General features: G+C 36.0%; 7 protein-coding genes across 12 annotated transcripts; 3 read left to right on the top strand and 4 right to left on the bottom strand.

Moving 5' to 3' along the window:
• Positions 1 to 36: 36 nt before the first annotated feature.
• LOC109537040 (centrosomal protein 43) lies at positions 37 to 3886 on the bottom strand. Its single transcript, XM_019903557.2, has 3 exons — positions 3614 to 3886; positions 3500 to 3547; positions 37 to 3439 (listed from the first exon to the last, which is right to left on the bottom strand). Exons 1-3 carry the CDS (start codon positions 3695 to 3697, stop codon positions 2468 to 2470), a joined length of 1104 nt encoding a protein of 367 aa, XP_019759116.2. The 5' UTR covers positions 3698 to 3886; the 3' UTR covers positions 37 to 2467.
• Positions 3887 to 5244: 1358 nt separating this feature from the next.
• LOC109537044 (mitochondrial import inner membrane translocase subunit Tim23) lies at positions 5245 to 6771 on the top strand. 2 transcript variants are annotated; one of them, XM_019903564.2, is made up of 5 exons: positions 5245 to 5561; positions 5610 to 5850; positions 5904 to 6073; positions 6131 to 6242; positions 6648 to 6771. In XM_019903564.2, the coding sequence occupies exons 1-5, from the start codon at positions 5486 to 5488 to the stop codon at positions 6655 to 6657; spliced, it is 609 nt and encodes a 202-aa protein (XP_019759123.2). In that variant the 5' UTR covers positions 5245 to 5485; the 3' UTR covers positions 6658 to 6771. The 2 variants fall into 2 exon arrangements, with proteins under 2 accessions (XP_019759123.2, XP_019759124.2); XM_019903565.2 differs by lacking the exon at positions 6648 to 6771 and having other exon boundaries at positions 6131 to 6517.
• Positions 6772 to 6928: 157 nt separating this feature from the next.
• On the top strand, positions 6929 to 11989 carry LOC109537038. The gene is made up of 12 exons (XM_019903555.2): positions 6929 to 7304; positions 7373 to 7496; positions 8174 to 8513; positions 8563 to 8732; positions 8783 to 9141; positions 9193 to 9298; positions 9367 to 9761; positions 9826 to 10037; positions 10165 to 10329; positions 11018 to 11197; positions 11245 to 11466; positions 11523 to 11989. Exons 1-12 carry the CDS (start codon positions 7170 to 7172, stop codon positions 11815 to 11817), a joined length of 2703 nt encoding a protein of 900 aa, XP_019759114.2. The 5' UTR covers positions 6929 to 7169; the 3' UTR covers positions 11818 to 11989.
• On the bottom strand, positions 11952 to 13041 carry LOC109537045 (probable NADH dehydrogenase [ubiquinone] 1 alpha subcomplex subunit 12). Its single transcript, XM_019903566.2, has 3 exons — positions 12548 to 13041; positions 12366 to 12484; positions 11952 to 12313 (listed from the first exon to the last, which is right to left on the bottom strand). Exons 1-3 carry the CDS (start codon positions 12637 to 12639, stop codon positions 12102 to 12104), a joined length of 423 nt encoding a protein of 140 aa, XP_019759125.2. The 5' UTR covers positions 12640 to 13041; the 3' UTR covers positions 11952 to 12101.
• On the bottom strand, positions 12807 to 14764 carry LOC109537043 (ankyrin repeat domain-containing protein 16). 2 transcript variants are annotated; one of them, XM_048666073.1, is made up of 4 exons: positions 13922 to 14764; positions 13633 to 13856; positions 13443 to 13581; positions 12807 to 13180 (listed from the first exon to the last, which is right to left on the bottom strand). In XM_048666073.1, the coding sequence occupies exons 1-4, from the start codon at positions 14450 to 14452 to the stop codon at positions 13139 to 13141; spliced, it is 936 nt and encodes a 311-aa protein (XP_048522030.1). In that variant the 5' UTR covers positions 14453 to 14764; the 3' UTR covers positions 12807 to 13138. The 2 variants fall into 2 exon arrangements, with proteins under 2 accessions (XP_048522030.1, XP_019759122.2); XM_019903563.2 differs by lacking the exon at positions 12807 to 13180 and having other exon boundaries at positions 13341 to 13581.
• A 32-nt stretch (positions 14765 to 14796) lies between these two features.
• On the top strand, positions 14797 to 20364 carry LOC109537042 (ubiquitin fusion degradation protein 1 homolog). Of its 4 annotated transcripts, none has more exons than XM_019903558.2 (7): positions 14797 to 14989; positions 18976 to 19096; positions 19156 to 19310; positions 19482 to 19653; positions 19712 to 19843; positions 19901 to 20041; positions 20097 to 20364. In XM_019903558.2, exons 1-7 carry the CDS (start codon positions 14918 to 14920, stop codon positions 20267 to 20269), a joined length of 966 nt encoding a protein of 321 aa, XP_019759117.1. In that variant the 5' UTR covers positions 14797 to 14917; the 3' UTR covers positions 20270 to 20364. The 4 variants fall into 4 exon arrangements, with proteins under 4 accessions (XP_019759117.1, XP_019759118.1, XP_019759119.1 ...); XM_019903559.2 differs by having other exon boundaries at positions 14803 to 14989; positions 18982 to 19096; XM_019903560.2 differs by lacking the exon at positions 14797 to 14989 and adding an exon at positions 18699 to 18867.
• On the bottom strand, positions 15013 to 18643 carry LOC109537037 (protein unc-45 homolog B). The gene is made up of 6 exons (XM_019903554.2): positions 18117 to 18643; positions 17094 to 17873; positions 16771 to 17035; positions 16560 to 16707; positions 15916 to 16496; positions 15013 to 15864 (listed from the first exon to the last, which is right to left on the bottom strand). The coding sequence occupies exons 1-6, from the start codon at positions 18392 to 18394 to the stop codon at positions 15133 to 15135; spliced, it is 2784 nt and encodes a 927-aa protein (XP_019759113.2). The 5' UTR covers positions 18395 to 18643; the 3' UTR covers positions 15013 to 15132.
• Positions 20365 to 20447: the final 83 nt, after the last annotated feature.

Here is a 20447-nt window from a genome sequence, read left to right as displayed (position 1 = left end):
TAAACAGAAATGAATTTTCAAAATAAAATTAATATGAATCCAACGAAATATTTATTATGAATAAGTTACACGTTTTTAATACAAAAAATCACAACTTTTTAAGGCACACAAATTATACATACATCTAAATCTTGGATGATTAATCGGTTACTAAGTACTGAAAACTGGAGGAATGTATTAGAGCTATGGCACAATTTTTCTAAAGCGATCGTGTGTAGTAAAAAATAACTGATATTGAAATAAAATGTATGTCGAATTTTTCATCATGTTTTAAATAAATTATGTAATTTGACGAAGAAATCACTGTCCATTTAAGTACATACTACCAAAGTCAACTTTAGGAATCATGCTATGCTCCTAAAGACACTCACTTATTGATGATACTTCAGAAAATAGTTATTCTGCATTTATTTATAAGGCACTTCTAAGCAATAGCAAAGTAAATATATAAACATACAAAATATTTACTAATGTAATTACCTAGGCGGGAGTATTGTAAACTTGATTTGAGCAATTTATAAACTTGAAAGTTGGCCTATATTATCCTATACTCTAATCTGGTAAACAACATTCAATGAAAAGTTAGTTTTACTTTCCTTTTATTTTTACTTATCGCTGTTTGCCAAACCAGACAGTATAAAACTGGACAACTGAAACATTGATACCTGCTTCATGCCACTAGTTCTTTCACAGATTTAATAAGCAGTTAAAAAATATTAATCAATCAACCCCTTTTCAATCAGTCACTTAACAAAATATATAGGGGGTGTTGCAGATTTGAAAATCCAAAAGCATAAGAGACGCTAAGCTCAGCAAATTATAAATTACGGCCATATGATTTTCTTTTGAGTCTTACATGAGCTGAATAAAATGTTTTCGGTTTATTAAAGCAAATGAAGGAATGGGTGGAGAAAGTCAAGTAACATTTACAAAAATTTAATTTTTTAAGACTAATGGTGTTAATCGACATTTTAACTCTTTACATGAATACAGGTGATGAATTTAAGAGACCAGAACACTGACCACATAAGTTCTTCTAAACCTGCATTTAAACTCCAGCACACGATAAAGGTTTAGCTCTAACTAAGCCGAATGCATGCTAGACAACCATGGTTTTGCAGCAAACAATCACTGCCTAAAGATTTCAACTTTTAAAGCGTTTTATTCCACGGACCGAAGATCAGTGATGTCACGATATTTCGAGGTGTTTATTTTACATGTTTCTGAAATGATCGAAACTGGTGAGAAAATGTTATCATGTGCTTGGCGGAACAAGAAAATATTAACATTTATTTATAAATCCTTTATAATTCCATTAGGTTCGTATTCTTATTGGCCAATTTAATATAATCGATTACAAATCTCCGGCGTTAGGAAAGTTCTATTCCGACTGTTACACGATTTTAGCAGAATTGAAGTTTTTAGGTTCTTCTAAAATCACAGTTGTTAACAAAACAGTACAATGACGTGCTTGATGATTCGATCTAAAGAATCCTGCTTCAGGTTTTTAGATAAAAATTATCATGATAAAAACAAGTCACTCAAAAGATGGAAATAGAAATAAACAGCTTCAACTTCAACTAATCCCTAAGAAAATGTCTTAAATTGAAAAAAATGGGATTATTGCACCAGAAAATTTAGATAATATTAATCAATAAATTCCATTTAAAGCAAGAGAGCAAATGTGACTAAAGAAAAGGACGAAGTTTTAATTAAAATAGTAACGCAGTTTTAAAAAAATTATAAAAAACGTGGCTCGATGTTTTCGCCATTCTTGTCATGGAAAATGAAAAATCGACATTTCTTACATGTGAGATAACCAAAGAATGAAGCCACATATAAATAACATAAATATAAAAGCTACAGAAAAAAGACTTAGAAATTGTTAACGTCAACAAGAAAAACAAAGAAATAATTAACAAATTTCTATACATTTTCCAGTAAGTTCCCAAAAAGTGTTAGTCTTTCTTATGCAGTTTAGAAACGTATCGAGTATTGTAATTTTTTCTCGAAAACGAATAGAAACAGAAAAAGATCATAAGACATATTTTAGTGGATTTATCTGAATTTTACTAATCGGGCTAAAGCGTTTCTAAGCTCTTAATAAAAACCCAGTTTTTTAACACTCAACGCACTGTATCATGCAAACAGTAATTTTCGTATTTTGCTGAGCAGAATTTTTTTAAAGCTTTTGTTACTTTTACTCTGAAACACCCTTTATACAGGAATCGCTGTTTAAACTGGGCCCTATGTTTTAACTCGAATTATATGAGCACATAAATAGTTTCTAGTCAAGTGGTCAGTATTTAAGCCGTAGTTTCAATGATTGACGTAAATTTACATGAAATATATGATGCAGCACCAAAATGAATCTTAAAAAAACCAAGAAGTAAATTTCGAGATTTGTCATAGGTCCCCATACTAAACAGACCATTTTGAACCCATCACCTATGTGTGACGAAACAATTTAATCTTTATTGTACAAAGATGGCAAGATATCATTATTTTTGCGAGATATGTTTAACTGTAAAGGTGGAAGATCTGACAGAGAATTTAAACTAGCCTTATGTTTTTGACCTAGTTTTGATTTATCCACCATCGATTTAGAGTTGTTCATTTTTTGAGACACGTTTTCACTCATGGATGGACTTTTTAAAGGCACAGATTCTATAGATATATTCGAACTAACGGGCTTTTCTGAAGCTTCACTATCTTCTGCTATGGAACTAGTATCTTCATATGTGTCGTCCTCCTTTATATCTTTTAAGCCTTTATGTAACGGTATGCTAATATCAATCGAGGCTTTAGTATCATTATTAGGCAAATTTTCGCATATTGTGGGGCTTTTTATGTAGGTGTCGTTTAGTTTCCCGTTTAGTTCATTTTTTTTATTGCATTGCAAATACTTCAGAATATCTGAATTATCGTAACTATCCCCAGTTGTTAGCGGGTTCTCTTTATTCAATACATCGGTGAGTCTTGGACTGTTTACATCAAAAGTTGCATTAAATTTGCCACTTACCATATTGTCGTTACTAGTTTGCATTTCCGCACTTGACTTGCTGCAGTTAACATCAGTCTTCCTATAAATACTATCTGCATTCGATGACTCCTCTTTATAGCTACCATTTGGGGTTCCATTTAAATTTAAATTGATATCTAGAACATTGCTTTTGCTTTGAGCAAGTTTTAATACTTGTTGCAATAGAGGAACTGTGGATTCTTCCATAACATCCAGACCTAACTCTTTGGCAAGTTTTCGTTTTTCTTGATAATGGCCAACAGCATTCATGTATGACTCCGACTCATAAACCGAAAGGGTAAATTGAAGGTTGAAAAACTCCAAAAATTCCCCGACTAGATAAAACATGGCTCTTCCCTCGGGAGTTTCAAGGTAGGACTGGACACGCAAATTCTGTAGTGGTTGCTGCTTGTTTAACTACGATTTAAATGCATAGTAATATTAGTTGATAAGGAAATTATTGTAGTGCAAGTCTACCTTAATGTCTTCTTCGAGGGCAAGGAAAACACTGGCTCTCAGTTCAGCCTAAAGGAAATTGAGGATTTTAAGTATAGAAACAAAAACAACGTTGCGTGAATTGAAAGTTATTACCCTAATTTTGGCCAAACATCCGTTTTTCTCCAAAGTTTGAGTCATTAAATCTCGTAGCTCCACATCCTCCTCCAATACAGACATTGTTATTGTCGCAGTTAATAAAAATAAATCGCGGAAAATATACGGAAAAATAACAGAATTGTTTCTAATTCGGTGCAATTACTCGAAATTGAAATGTTTTGATTCTTAGGCGCACAACTGCAGAAATTCCGATGTTTGGAACATCACCTGTCAAAAGACAGGTTTTTACCTATGGAACCAGAGGTCCCGAAACAATTGTTACCTTCATTTTTTTTATTGCACGAATTGGCCGTTGAAATAAAAATTGAAGTAACAAAGTTCAAGAACAGGATATAAAACGAGTTTTCCAATTCAGTAAAACATTTTTTATTTTTTCAACCGCGAAAACAATCAGAGCATACTTTTATTTTGAGCATTTTAATTTTCCAAACACTTAAATACAAATTGTGTTTTTGTTTTTGGGTTTCTATTCTGTTGCATTAAATATTAATTATTTTTTTATTATATTATTTCTGCTTCGCCCCACAACTCCTTTGCGATCTATGAGATTTTTTGGACTTGTTCGGGTCCAGTTTCCTCTTCAAGTTCTTCAATAGCTTAAAAATCGCATTTGGACTGACACCCATGTTTAGCAAATCTACCAAACACCTAAAACATTTTGATGTTTGCAGATTCAATTACTGTTATATTTTGCTATGTTGAACTGCTCCAGGATCGGCTCGTTACGAACACTTAGTTGAAACGAACGTCTGAAAAATCGTTAAAAGCTTACCTGAATACGTCTTTATTCATGTGAATACCGGCTAAATAAGTTAATTCCATTAGTTCATCTTGGTGTGGACGTAACTCATTCCTGTGTTCACGAAAAATATTTATTCCAGGCATTAAGGAGGTTTTAAAATAAATTGTTATTTTACTGTAGCACCAAATGTTCTGACATTTAACGTAGTGATTTACATGTGACGTGCATGACACATATCCACTTGAGGCGCGTTCCACAATTTAATACTAGTAATAAAATATTTTTTGAATAGAATGTACAAAAGCAATTAGACAGTAACGGCCATATAATAAATTATCAACGTTAAATTTGGATAAAATTAATTAGTTAATAGAAATAAATAAATGCACTTCTATACTTTTATAGGGTCTCGATTTAAAATAACCGAAATGTTTCATAATGAAGATATTACCCATAATTATAATTTAAAATAGTCATGTTTGATCCCATAAAACCCAGTTACTCACAATGGCCATTAAAACTAATAATACAACCACCTTTAATTATTTTTTTATTATTTATAATTTGCATCTGTTCTTATTACGGTTTATTTTGAAAAAAACACGTAACCACTTTAAAGTATTGTATATCCCTTTTATGCTACTAAACTCTCATTTACCGAATTGCTCGCTTTAGCATTAAAATTGAATTTTCTTAATTTAAATATCTGAATCGTTATTCAGATTGAAATGTCTTCTAAAGATGAAGATAAAGAAAGAAGAAGTGAAGATGCTGTGAGCAGAGACAAGCGATAATTATTTCTTGTCTCTGGTTGATTTTTAGGTCAATATTTACTAAAATGGTAAAAATTATGATTCGGTTCCATTCGAGTGAAGTTTTTACAGCTTGAAAACTCTACACTGTGATCATTTCAAGTTATTACCTGCTCCAAATTATAACTTAGAAGTTTTTAGGCACAGTTTCAACTGGCTAAGCCTTCTCTTCTATAATGCAACTATTCTGTGGCTTTGGTAAATGCAGATTGTCAATGTCTCTTATCGCAAGTAAAAAATAGCGAACAAAATTGTCGACCGTGTGCCCTTTGAAACCCCCCAAAAATCTTAAAAATGAGCTCCTTAAACGAAAATGACGATGCGAATTCCCAAAACAATTCATATGGCTCAGCAGGCGGTGGATTAACCGGTAAATAGCTAATATTAGTGTGATACCTAACCTTATATAACATTGCAGGACAGTTTAAGCCGTTTGCCTCGCCATACTTAAACTTCGATCCTGGCTACATTCCTCAAGCTCAGCCTGAGTTTATATTTCTGGATGGTGGCAGCAAGCAAAGGGGCCGATTTGAGCTGGCCTTCGGACAAATTGGAGGCTCGTGCATGATTGGGGCTGGATTAGGAGGGGTTTCTGGATTCTACAATGGTCTTAAAGCTGCTACTTTGGCCGGGCAAACTGGAAAATTGAGGAGAACACAGTAAGATCAAGGGCTGTGGATTATATCGAGAATGTACTATGAAATAATTGTAGATTATTAAATCACGTTATGAAGAATGGGAGTGCGACAGCAAACACATTTGGATCAGTAGCGGTCATTTACTCAGCTTTTGGGGTGTTTTTATCATGGGCAAGGGGTACAGACGATGATCTAAATACTATCACAGCTGCAACAGCAACTGGCCTACTATACAAAAGCACAGGTAAGCAGACAAGGAAAAATAACCAAGTTACTGATACTGAATAAATCGGCATTTCAGCTGGACTGAAAAGATGTGGAATGGGTGGCGCAATCGGACTAGGAGCCTCAGTACTTTACGCCCTTTGGAACAACAAAGACAGATTATCAGATCTGGGACATTACAATCCAGCGTAAGAAAACAATTTTAATTGTGGTTTTAACATGTTTTAGACGACTAAAATAAATTTTATACTCTACTGTAAATAAGTATGCCTGAAAAGCATAATTACACTATTTAAAATGTGAAGGCAAGGGTAGGTTGCAGAAAGCAAAGTGTTACTGTCTTGCTTATGCAGCCTCAGAGATGTTAAGAGTTGTGGGATTTTGTCAGACTTTGTTATTTGGCAACCAAACTCAGATAATTTGCCCCTGTGCTGTGATCTGTTAAATAGATACTAATTCAAGAGTAACGTTGTTTTATTACAGATCGAATAACGTTTGCAATTTTATTTAATAGTGCGGATTTAACTGCACAGCAAATAACCCGTTCTGTTCCGTTACTTTCATATTGATTCGATTTTTTTTTATGTTAACAGGCAAAGGTAAAAGCGGTCGAAGACATGAATAGCCGAAGGTACCTACCGAGTTCCAAATGTACATACACATTTTTATGTTGCCTGATTAATTGTATCACGTATTAAATAAATTATTTTTCATTCAGATATGTTAAATATCCTTACCAGGGCCCTAAATTATTTCAGTTTGTTGATAAAAAAACAATAGTTTTACTCCAAAAATTATTAAAATCTGATGTAAAGTTAGAACAGCCCGGTGTAGCGTCAATGACGTCACACTAATAAACAAAGATGGCGCATAGTAATGCCAGTCATTTGATTTGCACATGGGAAATGTAGTGTTACCGACAGAGCCCTTTTCGTTTGATGCTACCGACTGGGAACAGTTTACCGATTGAAATTCAAATCATCCAAAAATTGAACTTTTCGCGGTCTCCATCTATTCGAGTTTTTGATCCGGCTTTTGTGCTTTTTACGCGAATTTTAGCTGCTTTTTACCAATTCCAGTCGTTGGCTTAAAATATCTCATGTTGGTGAGCCAAAATGGAATCAAATGGAAACAATGAGGGAGATTTCGGTGAAATTGTCTTAGATGGAATGGAAGTTGGCGAAACCCACTATGTTTATCATGATCCTGAAATTAATTTAGAGAACCATCCTCAGTACAATATAGTGAATGTAAGAAACATGTTTGCCTCAGCCGCAGATGAGCCTATTGATGAGGAATATAATGAGTACACTTACAGTTGATGATTGAAGATGAAACAAGGGCTGTGATAGTGAATGGGGCTGTCGTGACTGCAGATGGACAACCTCTGATTTTGCACAATGAGGAAGATTTAAGTCAATATTCCATTGACGATGCCACAGGTATTAAAATCACATTAAAGTGTGGTGGATTAATCATCCAGTAATACCTGATCAAAATCAAGAAAATTGAGGAGAAAGGCGCAAGGCATTGCAATAAAATCATGGGTTAAGGACAACGCAAGGACCACAAGGGAGAAACATTCAAATTTAAAAAATATAACTACTTAACTCCCTGAAGTTCGACGTTAACACTTTGTTTAAGAATAAACATATATACCTACAGCATTCCTGCGCTATAGACACTTCCTTAAAATCTCTGTTACTCTATGTACTGTTTCTATAATATCAAAACTGCTGCACAACAGTTTCCGTCTGTTTTCTATATATACAAGTCTTGCTATTTAAAATGTTCACCTTGTCCACATTTAATAACAAACTTACTGCAACCCTTTAATGCCTTTTCAAAACATCCACGATGGTAATTTAAGGGTGCTCTTAAATTATGTAATTCGACAATAACGGGCGATTTCTGTAACTCACACAACAGACCCAATTCACCCATTCAACCCGTTTCCAGTGGGCAAGAAATTCAGCTATTATAATTAACTTTAGCGTAAAGCAACCAAAACAGTGATTCAATAGTTGCTAGTGTTATCAGATATTTTGAAATGCCAGTTTAATACCGATATCAGTTTCTTTCATTCAACTCATTAGATTACAACAATATTCTGTTATAGAAGAAGTCGTGATATCAGCGGAACAAGGAAACCAAATATTAGAACTGATAAATTCGCAAAACAACCAAAGCGACAATGAAAGTGTTGTTCACTTCGTTCAAAATGATAGTTCAATGAATCAAGATCCTGACCAACATGTAGTGTATATTCAAAACCCCAATAGCATTTTGCCCCTGCATCCTCAATATCAAATAGCAGAGCTTGATACTGTGGAATATAACGAAGCCATGCAATTGACGAAACTAGAAACTGATCAGATTTTGCAGGAAATTGATGGTTGCATTGACCTGGAGCACTTATTGATAGAGCAGGCGGACGTCCCTAGTACAGAAAATGGAAAGTACGTACCGTGAAATTATAAAACACAATTTTATGAAAAACTGTTTCAGTTGCCGATATGCATTTCTAAAGGATGGGCAGTTGCATGTCCAAGGTATAAATGGCTCGATAACTTCTTTTAGCATGGAGGAAAGTGCGGAGGAGAGAAACGCTCAAAGTACATTGGGTCAAAAGTCAAATTCCAACAGTGTCGATTCACTTGATGTTGGCTCCATTAAAGGTGAAATACTCGAAGCATGTATCAACATTATTACCCCAAACTATTTATAGGGCAAAGTATGAAAGCAGATCAGGCTTTTCCAGTGTCGCGAAAAACTGATAAATCTGTAACGCGAACAAGAAGTTATACCCAGACTAGTAGTCAAAGCGATGCCAACAAAACAAAAACCTCACCAAGCTTTTCGAATCTCAGAAAGCTCATCAACACAAAAATCACAATCGGACAAACCGCTGAAGGGAAAACTATTGTTGGAAAAATTATCAATGTGAAGAAAAAACCTGTGGATTTGGGAACTAAGAAAGAAAGGATGACCCCTTTAACCAACTGCAAAACTTACCCAACTGCAAAACAGAAAAACTCACAAATGTCTGGAATAACTAATGATTCATTAGAACATTCTAGGAAAGAGGTAATAAAATTGCACTGCTTCCTGTCTCAGACTGAAATAAATATATTGCAGGCAATAGATTCGGTTAATAGTAAGAAAAGGCCAGATAAAATAGCAACATCCAAATCAAATTCTACCTTAAAAGTTCCCAATCGTTTAACGTCTGCAACTAAACAAGGTAATCAATCATTCAGAATCGTTTAAATAAATCCTCAACACAAAACCCCATTTATTTAACTATTTCAGAGCAATTAGATCAAGACATAAATGTAGCCAATCCAGATTCAGGCATAAAAAATGTAAATGTGGAAACACAGGTACAGTTACTTAAAAATCCTTCTAAAATGCGCACTAATAGCAATCAAATACGTGCAACTACCCCACTGCCCAGTCGTGTATGTAGTACAATAGTAAAAGATTCCAAATCGCCACAAACCGACGATCAAACACACAAGGAAAATGGTCAAAGTGATAACACAGACGTTTCAGCGAAATCCAGTGAGCAATCAAAAATAATTGTTCAGAAAAAAATGATATCAAAAGACGACGAAAGTTTTAATTTCATTGCAAAGACTCTGTCTGGATTGATGAATTTGGAGAGCGTAGTCAAAAAATTAGAGAACAAAACGATTATAGTTAAGGTGGGCCGCTAATTACAAAAAAGGAACTGTTATTTTATGCTTGTAGTTTGTGACTTTTCTTTAGATCATGCAAAAAGTCTATGACCATGACTCTTGCAAATACTCGAAATCGATATCCTACTGCAGCGGTTGTATGGTTAGAGAATTTACAGTGAACGAGACACAAGACAGCTTTTCGGAATCATGGAATTTTATTTCGGACAGTAACTCAAAAGAGACAATTTTAAATGAATATAGCTTGGAGACTACTTTGAAAAACGCCACTAAGATGAAAAAGTAAGATAATTTCCCCTATATTTGCAACGGCTACATTTCAACCACACACATGCAGAAAATGATACCAGATTTACTTAAAACCGTCATATTTTTGCACGAAAAAACAATTTAATAATCACAATTTCAGGTTTGCAAATATAACTATTCAAATAACCACCAATCTAGAAGGGCAACAAACAACAAAAGTGATTCTAAACCCACCCGCATTGTTGCAATGTAAAGGCTGTACTAAAGCATTTAGAACCAGCGCCCTATTGAAAATGCATTCTTTGAGTTGTCCACCAGCCCTTCAGTGAGTACATAGAATATACAGGATGCTACATGAGTTTATGGACATACATATTTCAAAATGTTGTACGTTAAATTTTAAACATAAAACTTTACATAAACATAGGTCCGGAAAGGTGCAGTTGAGAGCATCTAGGACGATTAAACTTAATTTTTATTTAAAAAATCGAACTCTTAATTTGTTTAAGCACTTATAGAAAAAGCGCCGTTCTCGAAGAATAGCAACAATCTAAAATTGCATCTTAGATAGCGATGAATCGTGCGACAAGCATTTAAGGGATGTTTATTTTAATAAAATTGATCGAGATTAAAAAAAGAAATAACTGAGTTAAAAATACATTTTTTTCGTGCCACCCATATCGACTCGCTGTTGTTGAAAAAATACAATTATTTGTTTTGCAATAACATATTTCGGTAATTAACTGATTTTCTTGAGCCAAAAAAAATAGTTTTATTTTTTGCCACCTATCTATTGACCGATAAACAAACAGATAAGCATCATTTAGTAATTCCCATCACGGTCACTAATAAACCGCAACATTAACTTTTATCGTCTTGTATCATAAACGAAGCCTTTCAGGACCGACGTTTATAGGAACGTTTGTGCTTACAATCTAATACAGAATAACAGATTGAAGAATGTGCAACTCTTAAAAGAAGAAAAAAATTCAATTCGCAAATATTTTTTGCAGACCAGAAAACGTTAGTGATCCAGTTGAAATGAAATCTGTAGAGGCTCCTAAAGATGTTTTGGAAAACAAATCAATGCATGGTTGCGTGGAGTGCAATCAGAGTTTTACAACATCACAACAATTGCAAAATCATATGGACATGCATTATAAGATGAACATGTGCCCCATATGTAAACTAAAGTGAGTTGACTAGAATTAGAGGCAATGAATAACCAATAGAATTTTAGATTGTCGAGTGTGGCAGAAAGAAATACGCACTTGATGACGCATTCGGATTCCGAGATGCCACAGGCATTGGAATCATCAATGGAAGATGAGAAAGGGGATAATAATCAACCATCTAATAATAAGAAAGGATATACTTGCCACATTTGCAAGAAGCAATTTTCTAGACATTCGAATATGCAAAGGCACGTTGAAATTCACAAAGAGGAAGGCGCTATATATCAGTGAGTCGTGTTAAGCACTGTTTCTCAAGTAAACAAGCTATATAGCAATATTTTAGGTGTGCGATATGCAGCTGCTGTTACCACTACATATCATCACTCACTAGACATGTACTGTCGACTCATGTAGATCCAGAAACAAATGTTCTAGAAAACGGTCCGTCGAATGAAACTGAGTCTAACGATAACAACAGTCAAGATGATCAACAAGAGGCAATTTTCCAGGATGAAGAAATTGAACAGATAGTTGATTTGGATGAGATGGACGAAGGATACTTGCAGCAGTATGTAGTAGACAATTTTGAATTAGAAAATTTGAAGGAAGATGAAATACAAAATATGGAAATCCAGTAAATGAAAGCCAAACGAAATCCATTTTAAGTTAAGTGTCGTCATTACGTATATCACAACTAATAATATACGGGAGATTATAGTCACACTGATAGTTATTGATTCTAGTGATTTAAGGAAAGTAAAATGTGACTGGATAACTTGGAAATTGAAATAAATTTAATTAATCACTGAAGTGCTTGTTAATCAACAATAATCCAACCAAAAATGAAGAACAGTTTGACTACTTCCTTTTAACTATTTACAAACGGGGTTTCAAGCCGCTTTGTCTATTTGCATAAACAAAATTACTTTTTTGGAGGTGGCACCCAGGGTTGCACTGTTGATTGAGTAGTCGAATAAGGCATATATTGCCTAGGAGTACCAGTTAGATTTGGAGTGTGCTCCAGCATCCACTTATACTTAGGCCTACTAGGGTCTTGCGATGGCAATAAATCGGTTTTGTAATGCAACCACCCAAACCATTCAACGGGTACTTGGCTGCCATCATAATCCATGCCTTAAATAGCCTTTTAAATATCCAATTGTCCTAACAATCAATTAGCGCTTACCATATTGAGGGGCATATTCTACCCAGCGATTTCTACCATAAAAGTAATAATTATTTTCAAAGTACTTATTCCCAAATTTATCAACGCCAACGACTACTCCAGGCCTTAGGGAATCCATTCTGGAAGTAGAATTGTTTTTGTATAGTGCCCCAGCAGCTGCATATTGCATAACAGAAATTTACCTAAATATTTTCAAAAACGACTGCCTAATGCCGCCGTACTGCTTTATCGTTCGCAAAAGGGTAAAAACTCGATCAACACCGAAGTAACTCATCTTGTACCCCTTTCTGCAATTATTTTATTATTATTTTTTGACTGCAATAACTAACCTTAAAACTCAAGACAAGGATGTACAGTGTTGCGGTGAATATAATGCGTTGCGTCGCCGCTATGGAAAGCATCAATGTAATGACATCACAAGGTAGAAAAAATAAGCAAGAATCATATCGATAGAAATTTAGTATTGAAAAAAGAACAAAATCAGAATCGTATTAAAAGGACAACAAAAAATAAAGCATGAGATCAGCTACAAAGAGCACAAAAACCACTCCGAATTCTGAACTTTACCAGCTTAAAAACGTGGATCTCTAAATTGATGTTTCCAGTCTTCAAACGCTGCTCTTTTATCGTATTTACAAATTCAAAGCTTTCAAATTAAAACAAGTAGCTTTTAATCAGCTTCAGAAGCCACGATTCACTCTAAATATGCTAAGTTTCATAGAACTAGCTCTGGAAATAGCCCTGAATCCTCAGTTTTGCCGGTTTGATCCATCTCAAAATTGATGATTCCCGCTTTCAAAATCACATCTTTCCAACTAAAACAAGGAGAAACTGGAAAGCTTCGCAAACTTTATAAGACCATTCATTCTAAATATGCTGAGAGTTTTATAAAAACTTGGTCACAGGTCTGGTTTTTTCAGTAGAAATTGGGATATTGCTAGGTAATTTTCCAGGTAAAATAAATAAATCGACAAAAAGGATTCACGCTTTAACTTCCGTGAAATAGTCCAAAGCAGTTCTACCAAATCGGTCTTTAAGTGCCAAATCAGCGCCCATATTTTTCAAATAACAGAAAACCTTTTCGTTTCGCTTTCTGGCTGCACAATGTAGGGCACTCCAACCATTACTATTCTGGCAGTTAATTTCAAAGCTCAATTCTCTCAGTACATAGTCCATAACTTCACAATTGTTTTGGCTGGCTGCTAAATGTAAAACACTAAAATTGCAAATTTAAAATGGATGAAATTCTGACGTGGATAGTTGCTACCTGAAGTCGCTGTTATTTCGGCAATCAGTGCTCGCGCCTCTTGAAACCAAATGCTTGGCTACATGAACATGTTGTCCTAGTAAACCCTCATGTAATGCAGTATTCCCACAACTATCTTTTGAGTTTATATCCAAGTGCTCTAGAACCATATCTAGGATTTCAATATTTCCATGCAATGCTGCTATGTGCAAAGCAGTCCTTCCATTTTTGGTTTTTGGGCAAACCTACAGCAAGTAATGCCAACGCACGCATTTACTTTACAATCCCCAACAGTATTTATCTCACATACATTTAAGCCTTGATTAATTAAATAATGGAGAACATCCACTCCGCCTTCTCTAGCCAAAATGTGAACACACGTCCACCCATCTTTGTTGGGCATATTTATATACGCCCCTTTCTCAACGAGGAGTTTAACGATTTTCAAGTTAATAACTGGTTGTATTTTGGTGCAAGCCAACATTAGCGGTGTCCAATCGCCCCTCCTCAATGCATTTACCTCAGCGCCATAAGACAACAGTTTTACTACACTTTCCCACTGTCCAAACTGTGCAGCTTCATGCAAAGGGGTTTTGTCGTTCTGATTTCTTACATCTACCGTTTGAGGGGCATATTCTTCAAGCAGATAGTCGATTACTGTTAAATGCCCCAGCCTGGCAGCGACATGCAAAGCTGTATCCCCAGTTTTCTCGTAGATTACTGAACTCCAGTGGAAATGGGGGTCTTTCACTTTTAGGGCTTGCAGACTGGAAAAATCGCAATGCTGGATGTCTGTGAGTATTTTTTTACTCGGCTTTTTGCTCAATGTTTCGATAGGCATTTTTGCTTATGGATTATGATGTAGTTTATCTTTTTTTCAAAAATTTAATAAGTAATATGTATTAATTGGACATCACCGACACTGACAACTGTTTGCAAACAAATCACATTAAATCAATAAAGGTTAACACAGAGACAAGACCACTCTTTTTTTAGAGGATTTATAAACAAAAGTTACAGGTACAGTACACCCCGGTAGAAGTTTTTATGAGCGATTATGCAGTCGTTCCTTTCGTCATGCGGAAGAGCCTGTCAGTCTTTCCTTGTCTCGGCTCACTTTAAGAATACAATTGTTTATTAACACGCTCCTTATCAGAGACAAGTACTTGTCTCTGTCCTTATCTATGATCTGTGTACATATAACATTGAGGTTGGGTTTCAATGACTTTAGATTCTATCACGCTTGTAGTTTCTGGTTATTTATTTCCTGCTCAATTTGGATTTGATTAATTAAAAGCTAAAAACAATGTCCAGAAGAGATAGAATACCTCGTCCTGAACGACCGAACAATCCGTTTCCAGCCTACCGTCATGTTGGGGTGAGTGAAAAGTAACAAAGGAATTGTTTCGATAAATTTTAATAATAGTTCCATAAATACAATTAAGATAAACCTACACTGTACTGGCGCCCGAATGCTTCGTGACAAAAAGACTTGCAACTAACAGTTAAAAAAGTCCTGAGCTATTCGTTAGGATTTTTAATAAACCCATAACCTTGGCAGGTTTTCAATGTGTGCTCAATAACCTCGATGATTTTCTGTCTGCTACCATCCTCGTCAGGGACTAGTTTCAACGCCATTAATATTTCAAGTACATTGCTTTCCATCAGCTTACTGGCCAATTCCTTACTTGCATTGACGATGTTAGCCACAATACACACTCCCCTGTATTGGAAACTTGGCGTTTTGTTCGCCAGTAAGCACTGGATGGCTTCGAGCCAATTTTTTGAATCAAACACCTTCTGGCAGCACTTCTCGCTGTAGCCTGTGAGGACTGCCAGCATCCCACTGGCCGCCATGGCTGTATCTTGGTCTTCATCCAAACAACAGGACACCACAAATTTAACTCTGTCATTTTCCGACTCATAAAAGGTCTTTACGACATCTTCACTCTGAACCAAATTGCACATGCACTGCACAGCAGCCCTTGAAATGTATTCATGATCTTCATACATGTAGTGTTCTATTTTGTAGAAGCCACCTTCTTTCACTATCCTTTGCCGGGCAGTTTCACCCATCTGGGCAATATTACAGAGCGCCATTAGAGCCTCAAAGTTTTCTAGGCCTGTACAGTCTTGATGCAGTAAGGAAATCATCGGCCTAATGCATTCTAAAGACCTCTGGCCTGTAAAGGCTACTTCTGGATTCATGGTGATGCCGATTCTAGCAAGTGCTTGAGATGCTTGACGTTTGCCCTAGAAAAATTAACATTAATCCAGTTCAGTGGAGCAACTGGAAAAAATTACCTTATCAGTTCCATTTAAAGCCAACTGAATTAACACCTTTACACCCCCTTGCTGCACTATAACTCCTCTTAAATCATGCTCTGAAGCCAAAGCATTAAAAACCCTCGAGATCAATTCCCTGGAATTGGGACTTTCAGTTTTGGACAGCGCTACAAGAGCAGTAGTAACATTTTCCTGGCCTAAGGCTATCAGTCTCTTAGTGATGAAGTCCGGGTCGTCAAGCTCATGCTCTTCCGGTATGTGTTGTTTGGCAAACTTTGCCAATTCCACCATTTCGGGTATAACTTCTTGTTTTTCATATGCATTGCAAAGATTGACTAAAGTGGTGACAACACCGTAAACCACACTTTGATCGCCACTTTTAGCCAACTCTACCAGAGCTCTCAATGCAGCTTTGTCCTCTATGAGTTTCTCCTTCACTTCTGCGTCTAATGTTAAATATGAAAGTCCTTCGGCAGCCCATTTTCGAATATCTTTGTCTTTTCCTGGATGAAGTAGGAATCTTCGACAAGCTTCGGCCAGTTTCACCGTTGATCCTTCGGCGAATGGTTTCACTGTTGCATCATTTCCACCTGAACTACCTGGTAATTGCAAACACTAATTGATAAGGATTGGCCAAGTTGGAATATTTCATGTAACTTTACCTAATTTGCACAGTCCGACTAGAGCCCGGATTTTGATATGGTCGTTTTTAGACTTGTACAGTTTTTTCAATATATCAGCACCTTGTGAGACTATACTTTTAGCCTTATCTGCTTTGCTGGCGGCTGCTATTAAACATTCACACGCGACCTGTAACCCAATCAGATCAACTATTGTTTCCAAGAGCATGGATTGTTTTCATTTTAGTCTTACTTTTTGCTGCAGTTCATCATCTTCAGTATTTGCCATAACGAGAATCATTTCCAAGATGCCCTCTTTTCCAATTATCGAATTTCCTAAGTCCAAAGGACCCCTGAGAAGTTCGGTAATGGCAACAACTACTCTCACTTTGCTCTCAATGTCGGGCGTTAATAATTTGTCTTTGATGAATTCTTGGATTTTGTTTAGGAAATTGTCTCTAGCTTTGTCATAGTACATGTTTTCATAAACTCTGGCTAAACAAACGGCGGCAATCGTCCTAGGAAGTTTCATTTGATTGTAGCTTGATTTATTTATTTATTTGTTAGAATAGTTACCTGGTAGATGCTGTGATATTCATGGCACTTTCGTAATGATACTCTTCCAATTCACTGGCACAATCCAACAGTTTTCTAACTCCTCCTTTTTCCACCAGTTGCTCAGCCCAGCTCAGAGTGTTGTAATGAATATTTCTGATTAGTAGTTCAATAATTGCATCCCGTGCGAGCCCCGTTATAGCCTGATTATTAATTGATACAGTCAGGCAAGTGAGCAACGTGTCAATGGTAGATTTATTTTTATCTACTAGTTCCTGCTTGGGCTTTGTATCTGTCTTATTTTCCATGCCAGATAAAGTATTGAGAATGCACTGTAAACAATACTGGGCAGCATTCACAACTTCCTTATTCTCCGAATCGATTATCTCCAAAAACCATGGAATCCCAACGTCTTTTAATATTGTTTTCGTTTTTTCTTCAGAATGTTTACATAGTTCGCCAATTATTCTAATTCCAGTCAGATACAGGACTTGATTTTTTTCCATTTTAAGAAGATTTTTTATTTTTTGCACTATGGGGCTCTTATTGACCATCAGATCGCTACCGGCGTTCTCTTTCGCCAGTACCAGTAAATTTGTCATGGCAGTTTCTCGTTTTTCTTTGTCATTACTCGGGTCAAACACTATCTTTAACATGCTTTCCAATTTATTGTTTGTCTGCGAATTTATTCTTGCTCTTTCCTCAACGATTCGATGAAGACGCTGCAAATAGGGTTGGACAGCTTTATTGGTGGGATCATCTTTGAATATTTGGGTTGCATCTCTATATGCCTCTTCAAACCTAAGAAAGGAAGTCTTTGTGAGTTTTGAGTCAGTCGGGGATGGCATGAAAATTCGCGAGACTAATAGAGCTCCAGATTTCGGGAGGATTCCAGTTACATTTAAATGTATGTATTTAATAAGCAATAGCCGCAAAAATAACTCCCTTCATAGATCCTTGGTTCTATTCGCCAAACGCTCTAACAAATGCTAAATATCAAAGACTTGTAGACAAATAAGGCGGCTACTAAGAGCTAGGTGTTACCTCTCAAGAGATTCCAAGGCTTGACATCTCCGAAATAGTGCTTTAGGGTCATTTGGACAGATTTCAAGGCTTCTGTCGCAGTCCTTAACGGCATTTTCGAAGTTCTCCTGTTTCACATAGGCCGCCGAACGATTTTTGTAGTAGATAGCCAATTCTTTGGGTTCACCTTTCACACTATTGATTGCCTTGGTGTAATGTTTCACCGCTTCGTCCCATTGATTGTTTTTAAAAGCTTCGTTCCCTTGCTCTTTATATTTTTCACACTCTGTTATATCCATATTTCAAAGCTATTACAGAAAATTTCGCAAAAATAGATGCAGTTGTATAGGTTAGGTCGTTATTCACTTGTGCTACTTTTAAGGTTTCTGGCACGTGGACCAGTAGGAACGATTTATATATACGGCTTCCCATAAGAATTTTCTTCACTTTTCTCGAAGTACTCAAATCTAATAATACAATTCTAAATTTAGCGGAAAAGTCCAGATTGTATGGTTTCGTTTAACATTTGGGTGTTGTCCTGTCAAACTTGTAAACAACAGCGAAGTTAGTTGATTACCAGTCAAAAGATCTAAAAATGGAAAGGAGTAGACATTGCTTGTCAACAATGACAACAATCATATGTTCGTGAACCAACAAATACAACTAAGCTCATTTAAAAGTAATATTTGATTAAATAGCTATTCCAATTTTGAATGATTTGTACTTTGTTGTACTCTTTTCCACGTTGTCCCTCCCCAAAATTCACAAAATGGTATGTACAATACTTTACAATTCTAGTTCTTTGATTAGTTTATTTGACAAACATTTAATGTTTGACTTTAAACCCAAAATGTAAAGAATTAACCAGGATTTTAATTAGTTTCAGTTTGGATTTAACATGTTTCCTGAAATCCCAAGGCCCTTCGATGCCACCTACCAGTGCTTTTCAGTTGCCATGCTACCAGGCAACGAGAGGCAGGATGTTGAAAGAGGAGGCAAGAGTATGTACATGTTTATCTATTATTATGCAGTTTCCAGTAATAAGTCTTAATTATCGCAGTTATAATGCCGCCAAGTGCTCTGGAAAAGCTGACAAGACTCAACATCAATTATCCAATGTTGTTCAAGCTTACCAACAAAAAGAGTAAGAGGGAAACACATAGTGGTGTTCTGGAGTTTGTTGCTGACGAAGGAAAAATCTACTTACCATTGTGGGTAAGTTATAAGCAGCAACGTAAATGTATTGCTTTCGCGAAAGTCTATTAATAGAATTGAAAATATTTGTTACTCGCAGACACCTGAAAATACTCTCTATCGAACTTGCCCTGTCTCATGTTTTTAGCCCCAATTTGAGTGTTGTTTATTTAAAAATATCTGTTTCTGTAGATGATGCACAATATGAATTTGGACGAAGGAGACTTAGTGCAAATCGAGAGTGTTTCTCTTCCAGTGGGCACATTTTCAAGATTTCAGCCCTTATCCTCCGACTTCCTTGATATCACCAACCCCACAGCTGTATTGGAAAATTGCCTGAGATCTTTTGCGTGTTTGACCAAAGGTAAGCGACCCTTTTATGCCAAATATTCCTAACTTATGACTCGAAACCATTTGTTCAGGGGACATAATCGCTGTACAATACAACCAAAAGGTCTATGAGCTGTTGGTGTTAGAAACAAAACCCGGAGACGCAATTAGTATTATAGAATGTGATATGAATGTGGAGTTTGCTGCGCCTGTTGGCTATCAAGGTGGGTCAATTTTTATTATTTCTTCAGTAAATTTGTTATGCATGTTATTTTCAATAGAACCTGAGGTTCCTAAGAAGCGAGATGAAGAAATGGTCCTCGATCCTTCTGATCTAATGCCTGAACCGTCTGGGTTTGTTGCATTTAAAGGAGCTGGCAATCGACTCGATGGAAAAAAGCGCAAAGATTCATCATCTGCTGGTAAGAAACGTCGAGAAACTAGCATTACCGTAGGTATTATCCACAAATCTTGCAGATCAAGGAGCTTCTAAGCCAGTTTATGTGCGAGGAATACCAGATTATGACTACCAAATTGGCACGCTACGATTCATAAGGCAAACGGCGAAGCCCAAAAATAACGAAAACCCGGAAAATGACGAATTCAAACCATTTAGCGGAACAGGATTTAGTCTACGCGCTCGAACTTAGGTGACATGATTCGATAATGTTTCTGCTGTTTTTTCCCTATATTTGTTTTTATTTATGTATTAGCGAAAAAATAAACTGGCTTTGCGAAGTCTAAACACGTTGGTTTCTTAAGTCATTTGTTGAAACCTTTCTAGGTTTATTTTTTAAACATTTGTATGATTTTTTAATTAATACTAAG

The sequence above is a fragment of the Dendroctonus ponderosae genome, unplaced genomic scaffold (assembly GCF_020466585.1).
Source record: "Dendroctonus ponderosae isolate FM_Combo_2020 unplaced genomic scaffold, Dpon_F_20191213v2 Dpon_F_20191213_4, whole genome shotgun sequence".
Taxonomy (NCBI): Eukaryota; Metazoa; Arthropoda; class Insecta; order Coleoptera; family Curculionidae; genus Dendroctonus; species Dendroctonus ponderosae.
Note: the sequence above shows the minus strand (reverse complement) of the source record. Positions and strands in the feature narration are given on the sequence as shown.

Coding starts and splice junctions, on each gene's coding strand:
- LOC109537042 (XM_019903558.2), top strand. CDS start 14,918: ATGTCCAGAAGAGATAGAATACCTCGTCCTGAACGACCGAACAATCCG. Junction 19,654..19,711: donor TTTTGCGTGTTTGACCAAAG/GTAAGCGACCCT, acceptor CCATTTGTTCAG/GGGACATAATCGCTGTACAA. Junction 19,844..19,900: donor TGCGCCTGTTGGCTATCAAG/GTGGGTCAATTT, acceptor TATTTTCAATAG/AACCTGAGGTTCCTAAGAAG.
- LOC109537043 (XM_019903563.2), bottom strand. CDS start 14,452: ATGCCTATCGAAACATTGAGCAAAAAGCCGAGTAAAAAAATACTCACA. Junction 13,857..13,921: donor TAATTAATCAAGGCTTAAAT/GTATGTGAGATA, acceptor TACTTGCTGTAG/GTTTGCCCAAAAACCAAAAA. Junction 13,582..13,632: donor CGAAATAACAGCGACTTCAG/GTAGCAACTATC, acceptor TTGCAATTTTAG/TGTTTTACATTTAGCAGCCA.
- LOC109537040 (XM_019903557.2), bottom strand. CDS start 3,697: ATGTCTGTATTGGAGGAGGATGTGGAGCTACGAGATTTAATGACTCAA. Junction 3,548..3,613: donor GATGTTTGGCCAAAATTAGG/GTAATAACTTTC, acceptor AATTTCCTTTAG/GCTGAACTGAGAGCCAGTGT. Junction 3,440..3,499: donor CCCTCGAAGAAGACATTAAG/GTAGACTTGCAC, acceptor TTTAAATCGTAG/TTAAACAAGCAGCAACCACT.
- LOC109537045 (XM_019903566.2), bottom strand. CDS start 12,639: ATGAGTTACTTCGGTGTTGATCGAGTTTTTACCCTTTTGCGAACGATA. Junction 12,485..12,547: donor TCGTTTTTGAAAATATTTAG/GTAAATTTCTGT, acceptor TTCTACTTCCAG/AATGGATTCCCTAAGGCCTG. Junction 12,314..12,365: donor AGAATATGCCCCTCAATATG/GTAAGCGCTAAT, acceptor AGGCTATTTAAG/GCATGGATTATGATGGCAGC.
- LOC109537038 (XM_019903555.2), top strand. CDS start 7,170: ATGGAATCAAATGGAAACAATGAGGGAGATTTCGGTGAAATTGTCTTA. Junction 10,330..11,017: donor AGTTGTCCACCAGCCCTTCA/GTGAGTACATAG, acceptor TATTTTTTGCAG/ACCAGAAAACGTTAGTGATC. Junction 11,467..11,522: donor GAGGAAGGCGCTATATATCA/GTGAGTCGTGTT, acceptor GCAATATTTTAG/GTGTGCGATATGCAGCTGCT.
- LOC109537037 (XM_019903554.2), bottom strand. CDS start 18,394: ATGGATATAACAGAGTGTGAAAAATATAAAGAGCAAGGGAACGAAGCT. Junction 16,708..16,770: donor ATGATGAACTGCAGCAAAAA/GTAAGACTAAAA, acceptor ATTGGGTTACAG/GTCGCGTGTGAATGTTTAAT. Junction 16,497..16,559: donor AGTCGGACTGTGCAAATTAG/GTAAAGTTACAT, acceptor TGCAATTACCAG/GTAGTTCAGGTGGAAATGAT.
- LOC109537044 (XM_019903564.2), top strand. CDS start 5,486: ATGAGCTCCTTAAACGAAAATGACGATGCGAATTCCCAAAACAATTCA. Junction 5,562..5,609: donor AGCAGGCGGTGGATTAACCG/GTAAATAGCTAA, acceptor ATAACATTGCAG/GACAGTTTAAGCCGTTTGCC. Junction 5,851..5,903: donor GGAAAATTGAGGAGAACACA/GTAAGATCAAGG, acceptor AAATAATTGTAG/ATTATTAAATCACGTTATGA.